General features: G+C 55.7%; 1 protein-coding gene across 14 annotated transcripts in view; it reads right to left on the minus strand.

Annotated features, from left to right (window-relative positions):
* Positions 1-18,090, minus strand: part of EP400 (E1A binding protein p400) — an 83,508-nt gene extending 65,418 nt beyond the window's left edge. For 8 of the 14 annotated variants that reach the window (XM_037051840.1, XM_037051845.1, XM_037051849.1 and 5 more), the window contains exons 1-3: positions 17,947-18,090; positions 4,636-5,972; positions 3,064-3,174 (exon numbers count right to left, since the gene is read on the minus strand). In XM_037051840.1, coding sequence (XP_036907735.1) covers positions 3,064-3,174; positions 4,636-5,937 — 1,413 coding nt within the window. In that variant the 5' untranslated portion in view covers positions 5,938-5,972; positions 17,947-18,090. The remainder of the gene's footprint in view (positions 1-3,063; positions 3,175-4,635; positions 5,973-17,946) is intronic. The other 6 variants (XM_037051848.1, XM_037051847.1, XM_037051851.1 and 3 more) reach the window with 1 other exon arrangement.
* Between the last annotated feature and the right edge of the window lie 1,004 nt (positions 18,091-19,094).

Raw genomic sequence — 19,094 nt, forward strand, 5'->3', positions numbered from 1 at the left:
GATATTTCTCTCCCACTTTCTCCTTCCCTTCCCCTCTCTCTAAAAATAAATAAATAAAACACTTTAAAAAATTTTAAAAACATATATCAAAATTTAACGCTTGCTCTGTAAAAATAGTATAAAAGATAAACCATAGAACAAAAAATTGCAAATTTATATCTGATAAAAAACATATCCAGATTATTGTCCCACAATAAAATAAATGATGCAATGAAAAAGATGGGTGAAAGCCCTGGCTGGCGTGGCTCAATGGATTGAGCGCTGGTCTGTGAGCCAAAGGGTCACCGGTTCAATTCCCAATCAAAGCACAGGCCTGGGTTATGGGCCAGGTCCCCAACAGAAAGTGCAAAAGAGGGAACCACACATTGATGTTTCTCTCCCTGTCCCTCTCCTTTCCCCTCTCTAAAAATAAATGAATAAAATCTTTAAAANAAGATGGGTGAAAGCCCTGGCTGGCGTGGCTCAATGGATTGAGCGCTGGTCTGTGAGCCAAAGGGTCACCGGTTCAATTCCCGATCAAAGCACAGGCCTGGGTTATGGGCCAGGTCCCCAACAGAAAGTGCAAAAGAGGGAACCACACATTGATGTTTCTCTCCCTGTCCCTCTCCTTTCCCCTCTCTAAAAATAAATGAATAAAATCTTTAAAAAGAAGAAGATGGGTGAAAGAAAGGAACAGATACTTCCCCAAAGATACACAAACGTCAAATGAATACATGAAGATGCATTGGTCACCATTAGCTTTCAGAGCCACGTGATTTAAAACCCCTGCATCAGTGTCACCGAGCTGACCATGTTGAGCACTGGGGACAGTGAGGACGGCACTGGCACTGTGGAAGAGGTGGGCGGCTTCTCGAGGAGTTGAACACACACTTCACTACACAACGCAGCAACCTGTCCTCCAGGCACCAGCCAGATGAAATAAAGGCCTGCGTCCACATGAAGAACCGTGTGTGGGCACTCACTGCAACTTCACCCCTAAGTGGCAAAAGCTGGAGGCAACCCAGCTGTCCTTCCAAGGAGACGGGACACACGAGCAGCACTAGGCAAGACCGAAAGAAACAGACCGCTGGCGCGTGCGGGCACACAGAGCCTCTCTGGTGCGCTGTGCCAACCAACGGCAAGCAGCCAGAGTGAGAGGCAATGACGGAACGGTTCCGTTATGCCTCGTCCTGGAGAAGGCAGAGCCACAGAGGTGCAGACAGAGGGGAGGGGAGGGCGCGACCTGACTGCACGCAGGAGGGACCGCTCCAGGACACGACGGAGCTCCTCACCTAGCCGAGGTTACACCGCGCTCTGGGCCTGTCAGGACTCCCGGACTGCGGCCAGAAAGAGTAAAATGCTGCCGGGTAAACGCAGGGGAAGGAGAGAAAAACCCTGTTAGCGACCTGTTATAACCCACTAATGACAATAAGAATCCATACACAAATACGTAAACTGAGAAGAAGGTGCGTCACTACAGTCGAATGCCAACTGACACACGTGAAAGGCACGATGGCGTCAGAAAACCCGCCCTGCAGCCCCTGAGACTGCAGCAGGGTCAGATGACGGGTTCGGGCAAGACTCATCAACAGGCACTAGAGTTAATGGTCGAAAGTTTAACAGATGCTAGATGTTTATATGTGGCCTCAAAGTACCTTCCCAAATTTACTTATCATTTGCCCAAAGAAAAAGAATGACCTTCCACTGAAAAGCCGTGTGGCCCAGTGACGGGACACGGCACATCACGGCCTCCTCACACAGCTCGGGCCGGACCCAGCGTCCCTCCAGGGGAATGTCTCAAAAAGGCACAGCCCACACCAGACACAAGGCAACGTCAGACAAGCCCACGTCACAGCACACGCTGGAAGAGACTGGCCGGGACCCCTCAGAAACAGGAAGGCCCTGAGAGACTGGGGAGCCAGCCCCGATGAAGGAAGATGAGGGACCCCCAACTGCAGGAGAAACCACAGACACATCTGGAGAGGCAACAGCTGCCCAGTTGCAGCTGAGTCACCGAACTGCCTCGCTGAGAACTCTCCGACCGCGGATGCCGAGCACCCGGGCCGTGCGGAGCATCTCGGGGAGAAAGTGCATGCCACGCCCTCTCCAGCAGCTCAGGGGGCAGGTGTGTGTGTGCGTGTGTACGACAGAGAGGATGAGGGTGATGCAAACGGCAGAAAGTTAGCAACGGGGACACTCGGGTAAGGGAGGCACGGGGAGCTCTTTGTACAACTACTGCAGCTTTTACGTAGGTATGAAACGGTATCAAAGTTAAACGTAAAAATAACATTGTAAGAACTATGTATGGTGCAGGAGGTGAGGGCTGGACTTAAGGAGTTAGTCACTTTATAAGTTATATAAATATCTAGTTGCTATGTCACGTGCCTGGAACTAATATGTCAACTGTAGTGGAAAATCAAAAACTTATTTAAAAATATTAAAAATATAAAATTCTTAAAAACTTATCACAAGATGAAACTGTGTTCAGAACCCAGCACGATCTACTCCAAAACTACTAGAATCGGGCTGTATACTTTCAGGCCTTTGGTATTCTTAATGGAACAGTGGGCGACTTGCTTCCCAAACACGTAAAAAAAACCAGTCTGCGCTCACTAACACCCACGCAGGAGCCTGGGGCCCTGACGGTCTCAGAGGCTTCACAACGGTGTTTCTTCCAGCCACAGAAAACATCAATGATCCTCTGCTTTAATCCTTCTCTTCCTGCTTCTGTCTTGCACTGTTCTCAAGAGCACAGAGAGGAGACACAGAGGAACCCACATGAAACACAGCACACGAGGCGTCCTGGCACGCAGTGGACAGGGCCGTGAGGACTGGAGGACATGCACACTAAAGCTACGACTGCAGCACAGGTCAACACAGAAGTGGTGCATTAGCTGTGGGCTGTTGTTCACTCATGCAACTTAACTGTATAGTCCTATACGCAGGACGACTTCTTCATTTTTTAAAAATAAGGAATGGGCTCTGGAAAAAAAATGCTAGGAGCAGATAGTAACTGAAGGGTAAAATACCTGGATGAAGGGAAAGCTTGGGATGAGGCTACATTTGAGAACCATTGACAAGTACCTGAAATGGTTGCTGCTGGGATGAAAAAGCAGCAGAAACATTTGGCGGAAGCTGGGTTGCTATAGCAACGGGAGTACCAGTCTGCCCATCCTTTCCTGTCACAACCTTTACCTGAGAGGAAATATTTTGAGAAAAAAAGGCAACATGATTTTTAAGACTGCTCAAAATCTTGTTAGCATTTTACTGCTGACGCCTCCCTGATGTTTGGTGTTTAAAAACGGAACGTGTTTACATCGGACCCTGTGAAGGGACGATGGACTCATCCAAGGCAGGTTCATGACATAACCCCCTCGCTTAAGTGCAAACCTTGCAGGAACTCTAATTTCAGGCACAGGTGCAACGCCCTCAGACTGCACAGCCTCACACTATAGCAGTGGGGAGGGCAGGCAGTCTCAGGACCACAGGCTGGACCACCGCCTGGGCGGCCTGCATGGCCGCCACTGCCTCACCTCCTGTGGAGGTCGGCCTGGAGAAGGTCCGCTCCGACGGAAGCTGCAAAAGGACTCCCTGTTCTTCATGAGCACAGATACAGGGACTGAGCCCACAGACACCACCAGTGCACAGACATGAAAGGAACTCAATTACACTACTGCAGAGGTGAAATCCTCAAAATAATCATGTGACCTTGGAGAAAATAAAAATGGTCCGTCCTGGAAAGGGTGTTAAAAAAACACAAAATGGCACAGCCACACAGACACGTCCGTGAATATCAATGAGGATGGCTGAGCAAAGAGACCAGTTTTTGTTCACCGAAGGCTGATTTCTTTGCAGGAAAAGAGTGACAGAGATGTCAGTCATTTCAGCCACCTCCTAAAACAAAGTCAGCCGCACCAACAGAGTGCACAGTACACGACACAGAGGCGCACGACAGGGCACGTCCCTCTCGCTCTGCTGGGACCAGCTTCTTCTCCCCAGGAAGTGCACAGCAATGGGCTGAAGTCACACTGGTGTCGAGCAATCTCAATTTGGGCATTTATTAAGCACCCATTCCAGGCACCCAGAATCTCACTATTTAAAAAAGGTTCCATCTTAAATATCACTCACAGCTATTTGTCTGAGTGTGAGTTTAAAAAATAATCTCAAATCTACGACTTCATCTAAAACTTCTCAGTTTTTGCCGTACCTGTATTTAGATCATGAAGACACTGTATCAATACCTATACTGACTTACATTTAAACCCCTTGTTTTAAAACCACATTCGTGAGGCTGCAATGGGTGGGCCTACATAAGTAAAATGTGCAAACTGGAGAACCAGGCCAAAGGCGTGAGCCTGGGGCTTCAGGGCCGCCAGCGCGCCCCCTGCAGACCCAGGCAGGCTGCAGCCCAGAGGCCACTGCCTGGAGGCCGCCTCTCCACGGGGGCAGAGCCCCCGCTCTCAGGGAAGGCACCTGCGACGGCACCTGCCCCCAACTACTGCAGCGGCCCCTCCTCCCTCCCTCCCTCCCAGGAAGGAAAGAGCAAAGCCCCTGCCTGGGCATGAGGAGCAGGGGGGCCCGCAGACGCGTCTGTGCTCGCAGCTGCCTAGACCCCCCTGTGCAGCACAGCCCTCATCACGAAACTGCTGCTCTCACCTCGTCATTGATAACCTCAGACTTTTCCTCCTCCTCCTCCTCCTCCTCCTCCTCCTCCTCCTCCAGGTCCAGATCATTCTGCCTGAGATAAGCTTGTAGAGGGGCGTAGTGCTTCTTCCTGAAAGCCAGGAAGTCCATCATGTTCCCTTGCAGGTGTTGCAGGAAGAAGAGCTCCACCAGGTACTCCTTGAAGGCCTCCCGCAGCGCCTCCATCTCCCGGTGGTGAGAGTCCAGGCACTGCTTTCGCATCTGGGCCAGCTCTGGGGAGGCCGGGGGGATCTCCTCCAGCTTCTTGGGCACCTTCCTGTTCCCCGTACATGGGAGGGGCAGGCTGGAGAGGCCAGGGGGCACTACAGTCCTGGAAGGGCTGCTGGGGGGCGGCGGGGATGTCATCCCGAACGCTGCTGCCCCCCCGACCCCGGGCAGCAGAGGTCGGGTCAGTGGCGGCCCCTGCAGCCCCTGCTGCTGCTGCTGGACCAGCTGCCCCTGGATGATGCTGCTGATCTGGGGTGGCAGGCTGGCTGTGGTGATGTGGCTGGGGCTGGCCAGGGGCGGCAAGCCAGCCCCACCTGAGGCTGCAGGGCTCTGGGGTCCCAGGTGATGCACAGTGCCCCCAGGCTGTGCATGGGGCTGGGACAGTCTCCGTTCTCGCGCTGCGATGGGAGCCCCTGTGTGCTGCAGCGAGACGGGCGCTCCCTGGGCCACCGGGGCGAGGCCCGAGCCCTCCTGGAACACGAAGTGCCCGCCTGCAGACGGACTCAGGCTGATCTGCCTCACCAGGACGCTGGCATCCACGAAGCCTCCAGTGGGGCTGCTGCTGCAGAGGCCCAGGCCAGGCCCAGGGGTGCCTGCCCGAACGCTCTGCAGGCCTGGCCCCGGCCCAGGGCTGGGCTGGGTGGGGCTCTGGGTCTGCACCTGCTGGGACAGTGGTGAGGTGACCTGGATGTAGGATGGTGATCCGTGCTCAAAGCGCCTTGGCTGGGCACTAAACTGGAAGCCCGGAGAAGTGGGGCTGGGGAGCGGCAGTGGGGCCAGGGTGAGCGGGGGGTTCCCTGCCACCACCGGCCCCACATTCTGTAGGGTGAGATTCACGTTCGGCCCAGCCGCGGGGCTCCTGCTCATGAGCTGCTGAACCTGGTACCCGGGTGACTGAGGTGCAGACGGGCTGGCCGAGGGCGCGAAGGGCGCGGCAGGGGATGGGGGTGGGTTTGGGTGGGCCTGCTGTTCTTCTTCGCTGCTGGCGAAGGCCCGGGACCTCTGCAGCTGGTGCTGGACATTCGGAGGGCCACTGCCGTGGTGCATTATCGCCCCCCTTTTTTATCCAACTTAATGTTCTCCTGAAAAATCAAAGTTAAAATCAAGTTACTTAAAGGCAAACACAACCACCTGATCACCCCTTCTTGCGAGCACCACTTGGCAGCACTGGAAGAGACACGGGGCAGTCTGTCCCCCTGGCAGCTGGTGCGAAGGACGGCCTCCCTGATCCACACCGAGCTGTGTGCTCGGCCACACCGCAGGGGGTCTCCTTCAGCACACACAAGAGACAGGTCCTGCTGGGCTCTGCTGTGCCCAGGGCCAAAGCACGACCTGGCAGGAGGTGTGGGAAGCTAACCAGCTACCTGGGAAGGTAATAAGCATTGCCGCTCAAGGCCAAGCAGGATGTGACTTCAGTCTGGCACTCGTGACCAGTGTCTTCTGGGACACTTCTCCCTACGCAGAGGTCTTTCTGTGTTCCCATGTGCCGCAGACTGTGTGCCTGTCTCTCTTCGTGCAGGGACAGGCTGCACGAGCAACCCCTCATCGCCAGAACTACGGCCAACTCCCTCGCCAGACAGCAGTTCTCATGGATGCCTGAGCTACTGCACGGCTGCACTGTTAACCGAATGCAAACACGGGGCCCCCCAGGATGCCACACCCTGTGCTCCTCAGAAAGGGCCCAGCCTGGCACAGGTACATGGCGAGGGGACTGCCAACAAGGAAAATCTCCCAGGGGGGAAGGGAATGGCCAGAGAGACCATCATGTCCTGGAACTCTGGGAACTGGTGTGACAGCTTCCAAGGGGCTCGTGGCAGCAAGAGGCCCACTCTGAGCCGAGCAGGGACCACATTCCCAAGACAGATGTGGCTGGAGTCTAGGTATCCACTGCCCTTTGGGCTGTCTCTCCCCACTGTGCTGGGCTGAAAAATGTCCCCCCACCATTTAAAACCCTCAGTATTAACAGACACACTAGCTGCCCACTGATGGTGCTGCTTCATCGCCTCCCCGAGACCACCAGAAGTGCCATCTCCTGTCCGAGGCACCACTGCTCACCAGAGACAGCACCGGGGGGAAGCCTATGCCACGAGTTGCAGAACTCACAACGGCGACACACATGTGGGTGTGCGTGGCCCCGCTGCCCTGGACCCCGGGTGCAATGCACGTGTGCCTGGAGTCAAAAGCTGGGGGTGACAGTTGCACAAGTGAAGGCAGAGGAATCGTGAGGGTCGGCACCACAGGCCCTCGGAGGGGCAGGTTTGCTCTGACAGCCGTCTCCAGACGGCGGCAGAGTCGGGACCCCCGCAGGAACAGTGGGTGCCATCAGGCCCTCTGCCGCCACTGCCCTCTAAGCAGAGAGCCGGGCCACACGGCGCACTGGGGTGGGAAAGGCACGTGGGAGCCCTCAGACACCCCGAAGCGCTCAACGACGGTCTCCATCCCCATCTCTTCTGAGAACTGGACAGCGTCGGTGTGGGAGTGGCACACGGCAGACCAGTGGGGCCGCCCCAGGTGTCGGGAGCAGAGAAACTCTCGGACACAGTAATTCACATAACCGGGTGGGGGTGGGATTCTGGGGAAACGTCTATGATAACTGATCGACACATTAGGAAACTTTTGAGTTCTTCCCACAAATCATTCACCAAAATAAGTGCATTTGTTTAAGCCAAGTTTTATACTAAAAGAAAAGAAATCAAAGCAGAAAGACATAAAGAACATAAAAATAAATACTTACTAAAGCTCTGAATGAAGCTCCGCTTCCTAAACTTCAATAGGTCTATGGCCATACCACCCTAAATGTGTCCAAACTTGTCTATAAACTTAAACAGTAAAGTTGTATCTGAAAAGATGGATTTGAAGACACATAATTTAAAAATGTTTAAAACTCAAAAGTGATCAAAATCAAAACCCAAATATGTTGGGAAGAATACCTGAAGTGACTGTAACAAAAAGTTCTTACCAGGCATTCCAAAAGCACACAAAGAAATTGATAGAAAAATAAATGAAGGACAAAAGACGAAAACACCCATGTCACCAGCTTAGAGGACGCCGCCCAGCCTCCCTGTGTGTGACAGCCATGTGCACTGAAGTAACTCTCTCCGACACACTGGCCAGGTGGCCAACGCCACCAGCTGGCGTGGGAGGCAGAGCAGAGACAGCCAGGGCCCAGGGCTCATCGGGGCGCCCCTCTCCTTTGGCCCCTCTGGAAATCTCTCCTCAGGACACTCACCTACCTATTTTTTTAACTGTGCGTAAAAATAGTCGCTGAAGAATAATACAGGACAAGTAACAAATGTAATCAGAACACCCCCCCCCCCCCAAGATCAGGTTCTAGATGGAGACTATGTAACCAAGAGCAGAGATATTTCAGATGGATTAGTAAGTGGGAAAAGCAGGGCACCAACCCCACAACACAGCTACCACTCTGCGAAATGGAAACCAAAACCATGGCTGTGACAGCCACACACGGGCACGCTACTGACACGCCCACACCAGGAGGCGCAGAGGACACCACAGTGCAGAGCCTGACTCCCGCGCAGTGCACTGCGGGTCACTAACATGATGTTCTGGGACAGGCACAGCCAGAGGGACAGAGACTAGACAAAGCCTGTGGGCAGCTGGTGGGGGGCAGCTCAGTCGAGAGAGGCAGGAGGGAATCGGGGGTGAGGAACTGCTTCTAGACTTGATGTGTGATGCTGGTCACCAGAGTACGGTCATCCAAACTGCCAGAACTGTACACAGAAGTGTGAACTCCGCTCTACGTAAACCCCACCACACCTCCTTAAAGAAGCAGTGGGTTTCTGGGGTCCCTCACCAGCGCCCTGAATGGCACAGACCCAACTCAGCACCCGCGCCTACAGCTGCTCTGAGGACGACATCAGCAAAGGGCACCCACGTCTGGGTGCTAGGAAAACCACTCTAAATAAGAAAGAACCCCCTGGTCTCTGGCTGGTATAGCTCAGTGGACTGAGCGCCGGCCTGCAAACCAAAGCACCGCTGGTTGGATTCCCAGGCAGGGCACACGCCTGGGTTTTGGTCCAGTCCCCAGTACCAGGTGTGCTAGAGGCAATCACACATTGATGCTTCACTTTCTCTCCATCTCTCTCCCTTCCCCTCTCTCTAAAAGTAAATAAGTAAGGTCTTTGAAAACTAGATAAATAAATAAATAGCCCCCTGGGCCCTATTCTCAGGGCAGGGCCGGGGTTCCAGGGCAGGACCACGAGTGGGGTGGAAGGCACTGGAGACTTACAGCAGCTCCTCCCACCACCCCGCTCCTCTCCCTTCCCAGCCTCTCCTCTTCTTCCCCTCCGACCCAACAGGGAGCTCAGGTCTACCCCAGACCAGCTCCTCCTTCCCTCTCTGCCCCTACATTTCCCCCACAGATCTGGCCTCTGGTGGGTCCTGGGCACTTTGAGTAGTTAGTTCTGTAGATAAAGACCACCGGGCTGGGTGGGAAGTGAGAGATGAAGGGGAGGGAGCAAGGGCCTGGACACAAATTCAGGGCAGAGGGCACCGGATGGGGGTGGAGGGCTGTGAAGAGTGTGCAGGTGTATCTTCCGGTGGAAATCCCAGGAAGCAGTGTGGCAGGAGGCGTATCGGGTCTCACGGCACATTCATGCCTTCTTACCAGGAACCCCGCTCACTGAAACATTACACCAAGAAAGGTGGCGTGTCCCACGATAAACATCAATAACTTGATACATCCACGCAAAGAAACGTAACACGTAACACGTGACAGGGTACACTCTGACCTTTCCCTTCCCTCTCTATGCTTTCCAAATCTGCCCTTAACTGGCGAGTTCCACAGTGCAGTGCTGGCCACCAACTACTCCCGGCTCTCCTGCCAGAAGCCACCCAGGTGTGCGTTTCCCAGCCCTGCAGCTGGCGTGCGCACAGGCCCCGCCGTGGCGGTGCGGTGCCACACTGACTCCCTCCTGCTTTGGTAACACAGTAAGTGCTCACTGAACACCATCGACTGCATCTGTGACTTGAACCAAAATGACCTGAAACAAGCTTTACCGCAGGCTGACTGACGTTAACGAGAGTGAAGTTCCTGCAGGGTCTCGCTGACACGTTAAGGAAAGCGCGTCATGCGGAGGGCCTGCTGCACAGGGAACACAGAGACGAGGCCCAAGTGAGCACAACAGTGAGCCAACTGCAGGGGATGCACAGTGGGCACAACGCCTGCTGGTTGGAATCCACTGACACGACATCTGGGGTACACCTGTGACCTGAGGTACACCTGGCTGAACGGCATACGAAGAAAGTGATACTTCACCGAGGGGACTCCACACCCCCCACCTAGCCCACCCCCACACCCCACAGTTCTGATCCCTAAGAAACAAGAGCCCAGCTTACACCTCCGTCCCGGCCTCCCTGCCACCCCTACAGCTCTCCTGGCTGGTGTGGCTCAGTGCCGGTCTGCAAACCAAAGGATCACAGCTTCGATTCCCAGTCAGGGCACATGCCTGGGTTGCAGGACAGGGCCCCAGTAGGGGGCGCACGAGAGGCAACCACACATTGATGTTTCTTTCCCTCTCCTTCTCCCTCCCTGGCCCTCTCTAAAAATAAATACAACCTTTTATAAAAAAAGAATATTATTAACAACAAAGTCAGAGACTGGCAGAAATTATTTGAAGCACATAAAAACAAAAGGTTACCCATCTTTCATATGACAAGAATTCTCACAAATCAAGAGTTAGACCACATGAGAAAAGAGGATATAAGCAGGCAATTCTGCAAGAAACACAATGGAAAACAACAAAAACGCTCAGCCTTGGAAAGAATGAAATCTGAAACAAAATGCGTCAATTACTTGTTTAGCAGGCTAGCAGATATCCCAGAGACAGACACCACGCGGGCTCGGTACGGCTGTGTGCGCGGGGCCCCCCCACACAGAAGGAAAGTGGAGCCCACCGTGCTTTCTGGGGTACAGCCTGGCATCACCTGTCACTGTCCTAATGTCACTGTCACTGCACTGATTGGAGACCTCCCCTCCCGCGATCCATTCAAGAAAATGTGCACATGTCCAAGGACAGGCACCACAATATCCGTAATGCGAAATATTGCGAATGCCATGAACGCTCTCCTACAGGGAGCCCCGTGAACTCTGGCAAGGCCACCCCCAGGAGGCCGCCACTGAGAAGAACGAGGCAATCCGTATGCACCTGCACATGTCTTGAGTGAGGCTGAACATGTGTACATGTGTGCATACATGTTCGTGTGCTGAATTACATGTGTGCACTCTACCCTGTGTGTCTCTACATGCACTAAAAGGGATGTCCTTGCGGAGCAGAGCTGCGCGCTGTCATGGGAGGGCCATGTGTGCTCACGGAGGGATGCCAGCACAGCGCCTGGCCCGCCAGACACACTCGGTGAGGGGGACGGGTGTGTCAGCGCCCCAGGCTGAAGAGACAGAGAGCACAGGGCTCAGAGGCCAATGGCGCCGTGCAGGCTAGACTGTCCCCATGTCGCCCTGAAGGGAGCGGCTGGCAGTCATGGGTGCCCTGGCTAACTTCAGACTTAAGTAAGACACAGTGTGTTGTCTGGATTATTTCAGTGAATATTTTTAAATCAGGTGACATCACACAAAATCTCAAGTTGTCAGCTTTGTCTGGCCACCTCCTGCCCAGCAACAAGAAGCGAGAGGTGCACAGAGGCTCCAGGCTGCCCTGCCCACTGTGGTCCCCACCAGCCATGGTGCCACCCCAGGCCACAGCCAAGGCCTCATGCTGCTAGTCCCCGGGGAGCGGTGCTGAGCCACAGCGAAACCCGTTTGGGGAAGGAGGAAGTCCCTTGCCCAAAGCACACACAGCAGCTGGGTCAGAGAGCCCCGAGCAGGCCTTGGGCAACACCCATGATGGACACAGGAGACCCTCACAGAGACACCCGGCTGCATAAACCAGAACTAGACCTGGCCTTCGGGGCACCCCACCCCATCACGCGAGCATAGTCTGCAAGGCTGCTCACCAGGAACAAACTAGATGTCTGATCCCACCCACTCCCAGCCTATAGCTATAAGATGGGACCTGTTGCGACAAAGGGCAATAAAACCAGGAACTCCAACACAAGACTTGAAACTGAATTTTTGTAGCACATAAACTAGTAAATTCATCACTCATAGTAAAAGAAATGCAGATTAAAACTTAGCCGAGCCCTGGCTGGTGTGGCTCAGTTGGCTAGAGCGTTATCCCATACACCAACGGATCACAGGTTTGATCCCCATCAGGGCGCATACCCAGGCTGCAGGTCCGAGCCCGCTCGGGGTGCATGTGAGAGGCAACCAGCGACGTTCCTCTCCCACTGATATTTCTCTCTCTCTCCCCTTTCCTCTTTCTCTAAAGCAATGGAAAAAATGTTTTTGGGTGAGGATAAAAAAAATTAAAAGTAAAACTTAGCTGAAATAACACTTCTCATCTAACAATTTTTTGACAAAAATTCAAAAGCTAGACAGCACACTGCTGGTAATGCCCTGGCCCCACCCAACAGACTGCACCCTGAGAACTGCACCAGAACAGCCCAGACAGCCCCTGCGACACGCAAACACGTGAGCACAGAGCTCAGTCCCTGTGGCGTTGGCTGCACGTGAGAAACGCTGGAAGTGAATGGCAGCCCCCGATTCAGAGCGTCCGGCTGCACTGCGGCCCACACACTCGGTGGGAGCACAGTGGGGCCACATGAAAGGATGAGGCAGGCTCCAGCACCTGGCCGGAGCCTTCTGCACGTCGTGCACTGTGAGTCAGGGGGACACAGTGCAAGACTCTGCTCTCCAACACTGCCTTCATGTAAGCCAGGGGACAGACAGGCGGACAGACGGATGGGTGTGTGATAAAGCAGGCACAGTAAAATGCCAGTCACAGGAACCAGGTGACGGGTATACAGGGGTGGGTAAAATTCTTTCAGCCTCGCACCAGCCCACATAGCTCGGTTGGGCACCCTCCTGCTCAGTGAAAGTTCACCAGTTCGATTCCCAGTCAGGACACAGGCCTGGGTTGCCGGCTCAGTCCCCAGTCGGGGAGCGTGCGAGAGGCAACCAATCCATGTTCTCTCTCCCACTGATATTTCTCTCCCTCTCTTTCTCCATCCCTGCCCCTCCCTCTAAATACGTTTTCTCTTTCAACCTCTGTGTACCTTTGAAATTTTCACAGTAGAACATTACAGGAAAAAATGTTTTCTATATCATGCGGTAACACCAGAAGCTGAACAAATAAAGGGCTGAAACAGAAGCCCCATGTGCTGACAAGGTGTCCATGCTGCTCCCACCCGGGTGTGAAGGTCCTAAACTGGCTCCCAAATACGTCAACTCACAATCAGAAAAGCTAGGTTAACCAAGTTTACAGCCGTCTAGGACTATCTTCACTACAGGGAGCTGGCCTGGCGGGTGCCACAGTGCAACAGGTGAGCCCAGACTCGACGTCACCAGGGTCCCCTGAGTTTAACAGCCTGAGACGCCGAACCCACAGCAGACAACTGAAAAAGTGCTTCTGCAGACACCACGTGATGGAGCTGCGACCCCCGATTCCTCGTCCTGCTGTCTCTCAGTGTTCCCCTGCCCCCAGGAGCACGTGCAGGCATTTCTCTCCTGATCATCCCAGGAAACCTCAACACCACGGTGGTGCCATGTGTCTGTCCACGCTCTGGGGTCCTTGGGGAGGCCGCAGTCCACTGCCCTATCTGAGACGGCTTTGCTCCCGTGGGAGGTACTCATGGAGAAGGCAGATTCCCGTGAACAGAAGAAGTCCACACAAGCAGACACCAGTCAGTGCTGGGGGCAGGTCAAGGAAGGAGGAAAGAGCGGAGAAGAACTCTGCTGTCCTCTGCGTGCTCCCTGCTGCTTGAGCACCACGCCATGAGAGCTCTTCACTTGTTACTTGCATAGAAGCCTGCAACAATCCCAATGGCCATCAGCAGGTGTGTGGACACACCGGCCTGTCCACACCCTGGGACACGACCGGCCAACGTAAAGGAACCAATCCTTGGTACACGCAGTAGCCCGGGTGAGTCTCAAAGGGGCTGCGCACAGGGGAAGCAGCGGGCCTCAAAGGCTCCATCCACAGCATGTTCCTCTTCCTGGCATCCCAGAGGGCACAGAGGTCAGCAGGTGCCAAGGGCTGTGGGGAGGGGCTGACTCAAGAGAGGAGGCAGGTGGAAACTGGGGTGAAAGAGCTGTTCTGAATCCTGCCATAGAAATCACACACTCGCCAAAATTCTCAGAATTCTACATACAAAGAGAGTGAATAGTGCTAGACATAAGGTTTTTGTTTTATTTTATTTATTTACTTTTAGAGAAAAGGTAATAGAGAACCATCCAAGGGTTGCCTCTTGAGCGCCCCCTACTGGGGAACCGGCCCACACTGTGGGCATGTGCCCTGAGGGAACTGCACCGGTGACCTTTTGGTTCACAGACTGGCACTCACCAGCCCGGGCTGTGCAAGTTCTATTATAGCTAAGTAAAATGGCAAAGTGAGGATGTGCAAAGACCTCTCCTTCTACTCGGAACACAGTAATTTTCAAATTCCTTTCTACAAGATAACACTTTCTGCTGACTAGAAGTAAAGAAGAAACCAGGGAGAGGACACGGCTGAGATGGCTAACTCAGAGGATGTTCAGTCCAAAAGAAAACAGGAAAGGCCAGGGTCTGGACCCCGAAGGTATGGGGACTGGGCTCCTCTCAAAGGCAGCAGGCTCCGCAGAAAGCAGCTGCTTGCCCTCCACAGAGGGGGCACAGCAACCCGCCACCTCTGCACAGGGACCCAACAGGACCCACAGCCTCTGTGCGGAACTGTGGATTCTGGGGAAGGCACAACCTGGTCTGGGCACCGACCCTGAGGCTTGGGCCAGGTGGAAAGGTTAATTCCTATGCCAGACATGCCCTGAGACACAAGAAAGCTGGGGGCGGGGGGGGGGGGGGGCTGAGAGCTAACAGCAGCCAGAGTTGGAGAGACCCTGTGGACAGCCCTGTGAAGAGATGCCCAGGCTCGCAGAGCTGCGTCCGCCCTGAAGGGCCTCAAGCACCGTGGCTCCCTCCGGTCACCTCTCCCCATGGCCCACCTGAAACCCAAGGTCTGCTCAAGCCCCTCCTCCTGCCAGGTTCTCTGTCCACTGAAGAGCCAATCCCCTCCCCTAATTCCCAGCCTGTGAAGGCTACTTCTCAGTCCCCTAGAGTGGCAGTCACCCCTGTGCCTAGGTCCCGACCAGGCCCACCACTTTAGCAGGACTCGGTGCACAGGTGACACCCAGCCAGCAGTACTGGGTGCTCACTCCATCAGCACTGCCTGAAGCGCAGCTCTGCCCAGGCAGTCGGCAAAGCAGCGCGTGCCAGATGCTGAGTGCGGTGGGGGCTTCAGCAGGACGAGGGGAAAGTGGGTGAGTGGGGGGGACGAGGGCGGGGGGACACAGGTGTGTCTCTGGGGAGGCAACTTCTGAAGAGAGAGCTCAGTGAGAGTCAGGCCCGTGGTGTGTAGGGACCTGGTGTTCCAGGCAGAGCCAGCGTGTTTGGTCGGGGCCAGGGCACGAGTGGGGTGCAGGAACATGGGGTCACAGGAGCAGCAGGCTCCTGTTCAAAAGGGACTCCACAAACTGTCCTAAGGAATTTGCTTTTCTCCTGAGCGAGGTGAGGAACCACGAAGGGCCTTGAGAAGTGCACGGCCTGATCTGTTTCAAAACATCCACCAGGCCCTGGCCAGTGTAGCTCAGTGGAGCACCAGACTGCAAATTGAAAGGCTGCTGGGATTGAGCGCGGGCCTGCGAACCAGAGGATCGCGGTTCGATTCCCAGTCAGGGCACATGCCTGGGTTGCAGGCCGGTTCCCTGCAGGCCAACTCCCAGCAGGGGACACACGAAAGGCAACCATACACTGATGTTTCTCTCCCTCTCTCCTTCCCCTCTGAAGATAAATAAATAAATAAATAAAATCTTAAAAAAAAAAAAAAAGAAAGGCTGCTGATTCGGTTCCTGGTCAGGGCACATGCCTAGGTGGAGGGCCAGGTCTCCAGTTGGGGGCTTGCAAGAGGCAACCACACACTGATGTTTCTCTCCCTCTCTTTCTATCCCCTCTTTTTAAAGGTAAGTAAACAAAGTCTTTGTAAAACATCAGCCAGGCTGCTGTGTGGCACTGACTGCAGAGCAGCTCAGGGGAGCAGAGAGCAGAGAGCGGGGCAAGAGAGTCACCCAAGGGTGAGATGGCCGGGGCTCGAGTGACACCAGGGAGCAGCAGCCGGGTGTGAGGCCCAGTATGAAGGTGCTGACAGGTGAAATTTAGGATGTGGAAGAACGCAGGGTTCACTATCGAGTCTGACCCAAGCAGCTGGGAAGACAGAGCTGCCTCGAACAGAGACGCCAAGGTGTGTGAGAAGCAGAGCGGGACATGCCGGCAGGAGACCTACGGCCATGACAGAGGGCGACATCACCTGGCTGCACAGACCAGAGAGGAGATCTGAGGGCAGCCCTGCGACACCACAGCACTTACAGAGAAAGGCGGCGGACACTGGGGAGTTGCAGCCAGCAAGGTCAAAGGAGAACAACAGAGTGGGGGCTGGGTGCCTCAAGGCAGTGGTGCCTGGAGGAGACCAGGGCGGCCAGGTTGGAGGCTGCCCACAGGGGCGCCGGGCAGTGCGTGGCGCTAGGAGCCCCCAGGGGAGCCGCTCCAGAGGCGAGATGGGACAACAAGCTCATCTGATGCTGGTTCCAGAGCAGTGGAAAGAGAGGACCTGGGGACCAGGCCAGGAGTCTGCCGTTCTGGAGCAAAAGGAAGCCGCGACCCAGGATGGGAAGCTGAAGTCTCTGGAGAGAAAATGAGCTGAAGGCCTGGAGAAGGCATGGAAGGGCGGGTCCAACACAGGAGGTTGAGTCAGGGATGGTCAGGGTCACCAACGGCAGGTACTGGGTGGACCTGCCCGTAGGGGACTTGGGCTCCACTCATCCACCCCCACCCCGCCCCCACAGCTCCGCCTGCGGTCCGTCCCCCACCGCCCTCCATCCTTCCACAACACGAGGCCCCGGTGCCTCCATGCCCTGGTGCCCCCAAGGTTGGGGGCCTCTGTTCCACAAGACTCAATGGCACTCGACCGTGCTAGCGACAGCTTTTTAAAAGCACGTAAAATGACTTTATGCGACTGCAAATATTACCACAAAGTTGCATGGACACAAGAGGCCGTGAGGAAATTTGTTCATCGTGCTCATCTTTGGGGGGCAGAGTGATGACCCCTGGGTGCTTTTAAATCTTGGAGTCTGCTTTACTTCCACCGCCCCGACAGAGGGAGACGCGCCAGCCCCTCCTCCTCGGCCGCACGCTCACCGCTTGCTTCCCGCCCGTGCCCAGACTGGGGCCCCGACCCGCACCCCGGCCGATCGAGCCACCCGGCCGGGGCCACTCTTCCATTTTTTACTTTTTTTTTTTAAACTGGAGATTTGAAATATGTTTTTCAACACTCCCCCCCCCCCGGCCACTCAGAGAGCGTTTTTAGTGGTTCCCCGAGGAAAGTCACAAGCATCGTTGAGTCTGCCGCCTGCCAGCTCCATCCGAAAGGGCCGACAAAGAGAACAAAGCTGCGCTGGAGCCCCGGGGACGAGCGCGGAGCGCGGGCCGCTGCTGCGTCGTCCCCGCGCCCGCGGGACAAGGCCGGGCCGCTGGCGGCGAGCGAAGCCGTCCGGACGCCCGCCGCAGGGCACCGCGTTGACAGGTGTCAAACCTCTCCGCCCCGAGCCCGCGGGGGCCCCCGCCGCCCCGCCGAGGAGCTCGGGCGCCGACACCCGAATCAAAAGAAAGCGCCAGACGGCCGCGGACTTCGGCCCCGTCGCGTGAAGACTCCGCTCAGCGCCCCGCGCTCCTGTCCCGCCGGCCGCGCCGCGGCGCCCGGCCCACCCGTCGCCGCGACGCACTCCCCGTCCCCCTACCCCGGAGCCGGGCCCGCGCGCAGGCCCGCCCACAGCCGCGACGGCCGCGGCCTGCTCTCGGCGCCGCGCCCGGGGGAGGCGGCCGTGGCGGGCCCCTCTGCGCCGGCCCCTCAGCGCAGGCCCTCGGGAAAACCCCCGCCCGCACCCCGCGCCGCCACCTACCCGGGGCCTCGGCCGCGCTCCCGCTGCGTCGGGCTGAGTCGTGAGCCGGGAGCCGGCGGCTGAGGCGGAGGGGGCGCCGCTCCGCGGGACTCGGCGCGTCCGGGGCCGCGGGCGGAAAACGCGGCGGCGCGCCTGCTACGGCGAGCCGGAAGGGACGCGCGCCCGCGCCGCAGCTGCGCGATGACGAGAGGTGTGACGTCACGAGTGGGCGGTGCCGAGTCGGCCGGCGCAGGACACCCGCCGGCGGGCCGTCGGGCCGGCGGGTGGGTGGGGCAGAGCCGCGCAGTCCAGTCGGGATTGGAAGGACACAGCGCGCTCCGCGGAGGGCGCGCGGTCGGTAGGGTGAGAGCCCCGAGGCGGGAGCGAGAGGGGAGCGGAGCGGGGCGGAGCAAAGGGGGGCGCCCGCCGGTGAAAGAGGGACGCGGGAGCCCCGACCTCGCTCGCTCGCGCAGGAGATCTCGACCGGTTCACAGGCCCAGGTGCCTGTGCTGGAACTAAGAAACGCAGGTGTCAAGCCTCACCACCTCGGTTCCTCAGAAATTACACCAAGAGCGTATAAGTAACAAGAAATGGATACATTGAACATCATCAAAATTAAACACTGTGTGCTTCACTCGACACCATTGAGAAATGACAACCCACAGAATGAAAGTGTTTGCAAATCATATACCGGGTAAGGCACTTGTATCTAGAATAAAGACTTTACTACTCAATAGACCAATCTTTTTTATCCTGCAAAGAATTTGCAGACGTGCCTCAAAAAAGGTCTAATAAGGAACATGAAAGATGTTCAACATTCTCTGGGGCCAGGGAAATGCAAACGGAAAACCAGGAGGAGATCCCACACCATCCACCAGGTTGGCTGGAATCGAGAAGTCGGACAAGTGTGGACGAGGGTGTGGAGAAGCCGGGCCCCTGGTCACTGCTGCTGAGAGTGGGAGACGATGCACTTTGGCAGATCCTCAAAATGTTGGAGTTAAGGAGATCCATTCCTTAACAGGAATTCCACTCCTTAGTATTATACCCGAGAGAATTAAAACCGTACCCACACAAAAACATACACAACAAACATTCTATTATTCATAGCAGACAGGAAGCGGAAATAACAGATATCCGTCATTCATTCATTGATGGATGAATGAAATGTG

The sequence above is a fragment of the Sturnira hondurensis genome, unplaced genomic scaffold (genome assembly GCF_014824575.4).
Source record: "Sturnira hondurensis isolate 20B ecotype Veracruz unplaced genomic scaffold, ASM1482457v3 Scaffold0007406, whole genome shotgun sequence".
NCBI classification, from domain to species: Eukaryota; Metazoa; Chordata; class Mammalia; order Chiroptera; family Phyllostomidae; genus Sturnira; species Sturnira hondurensis.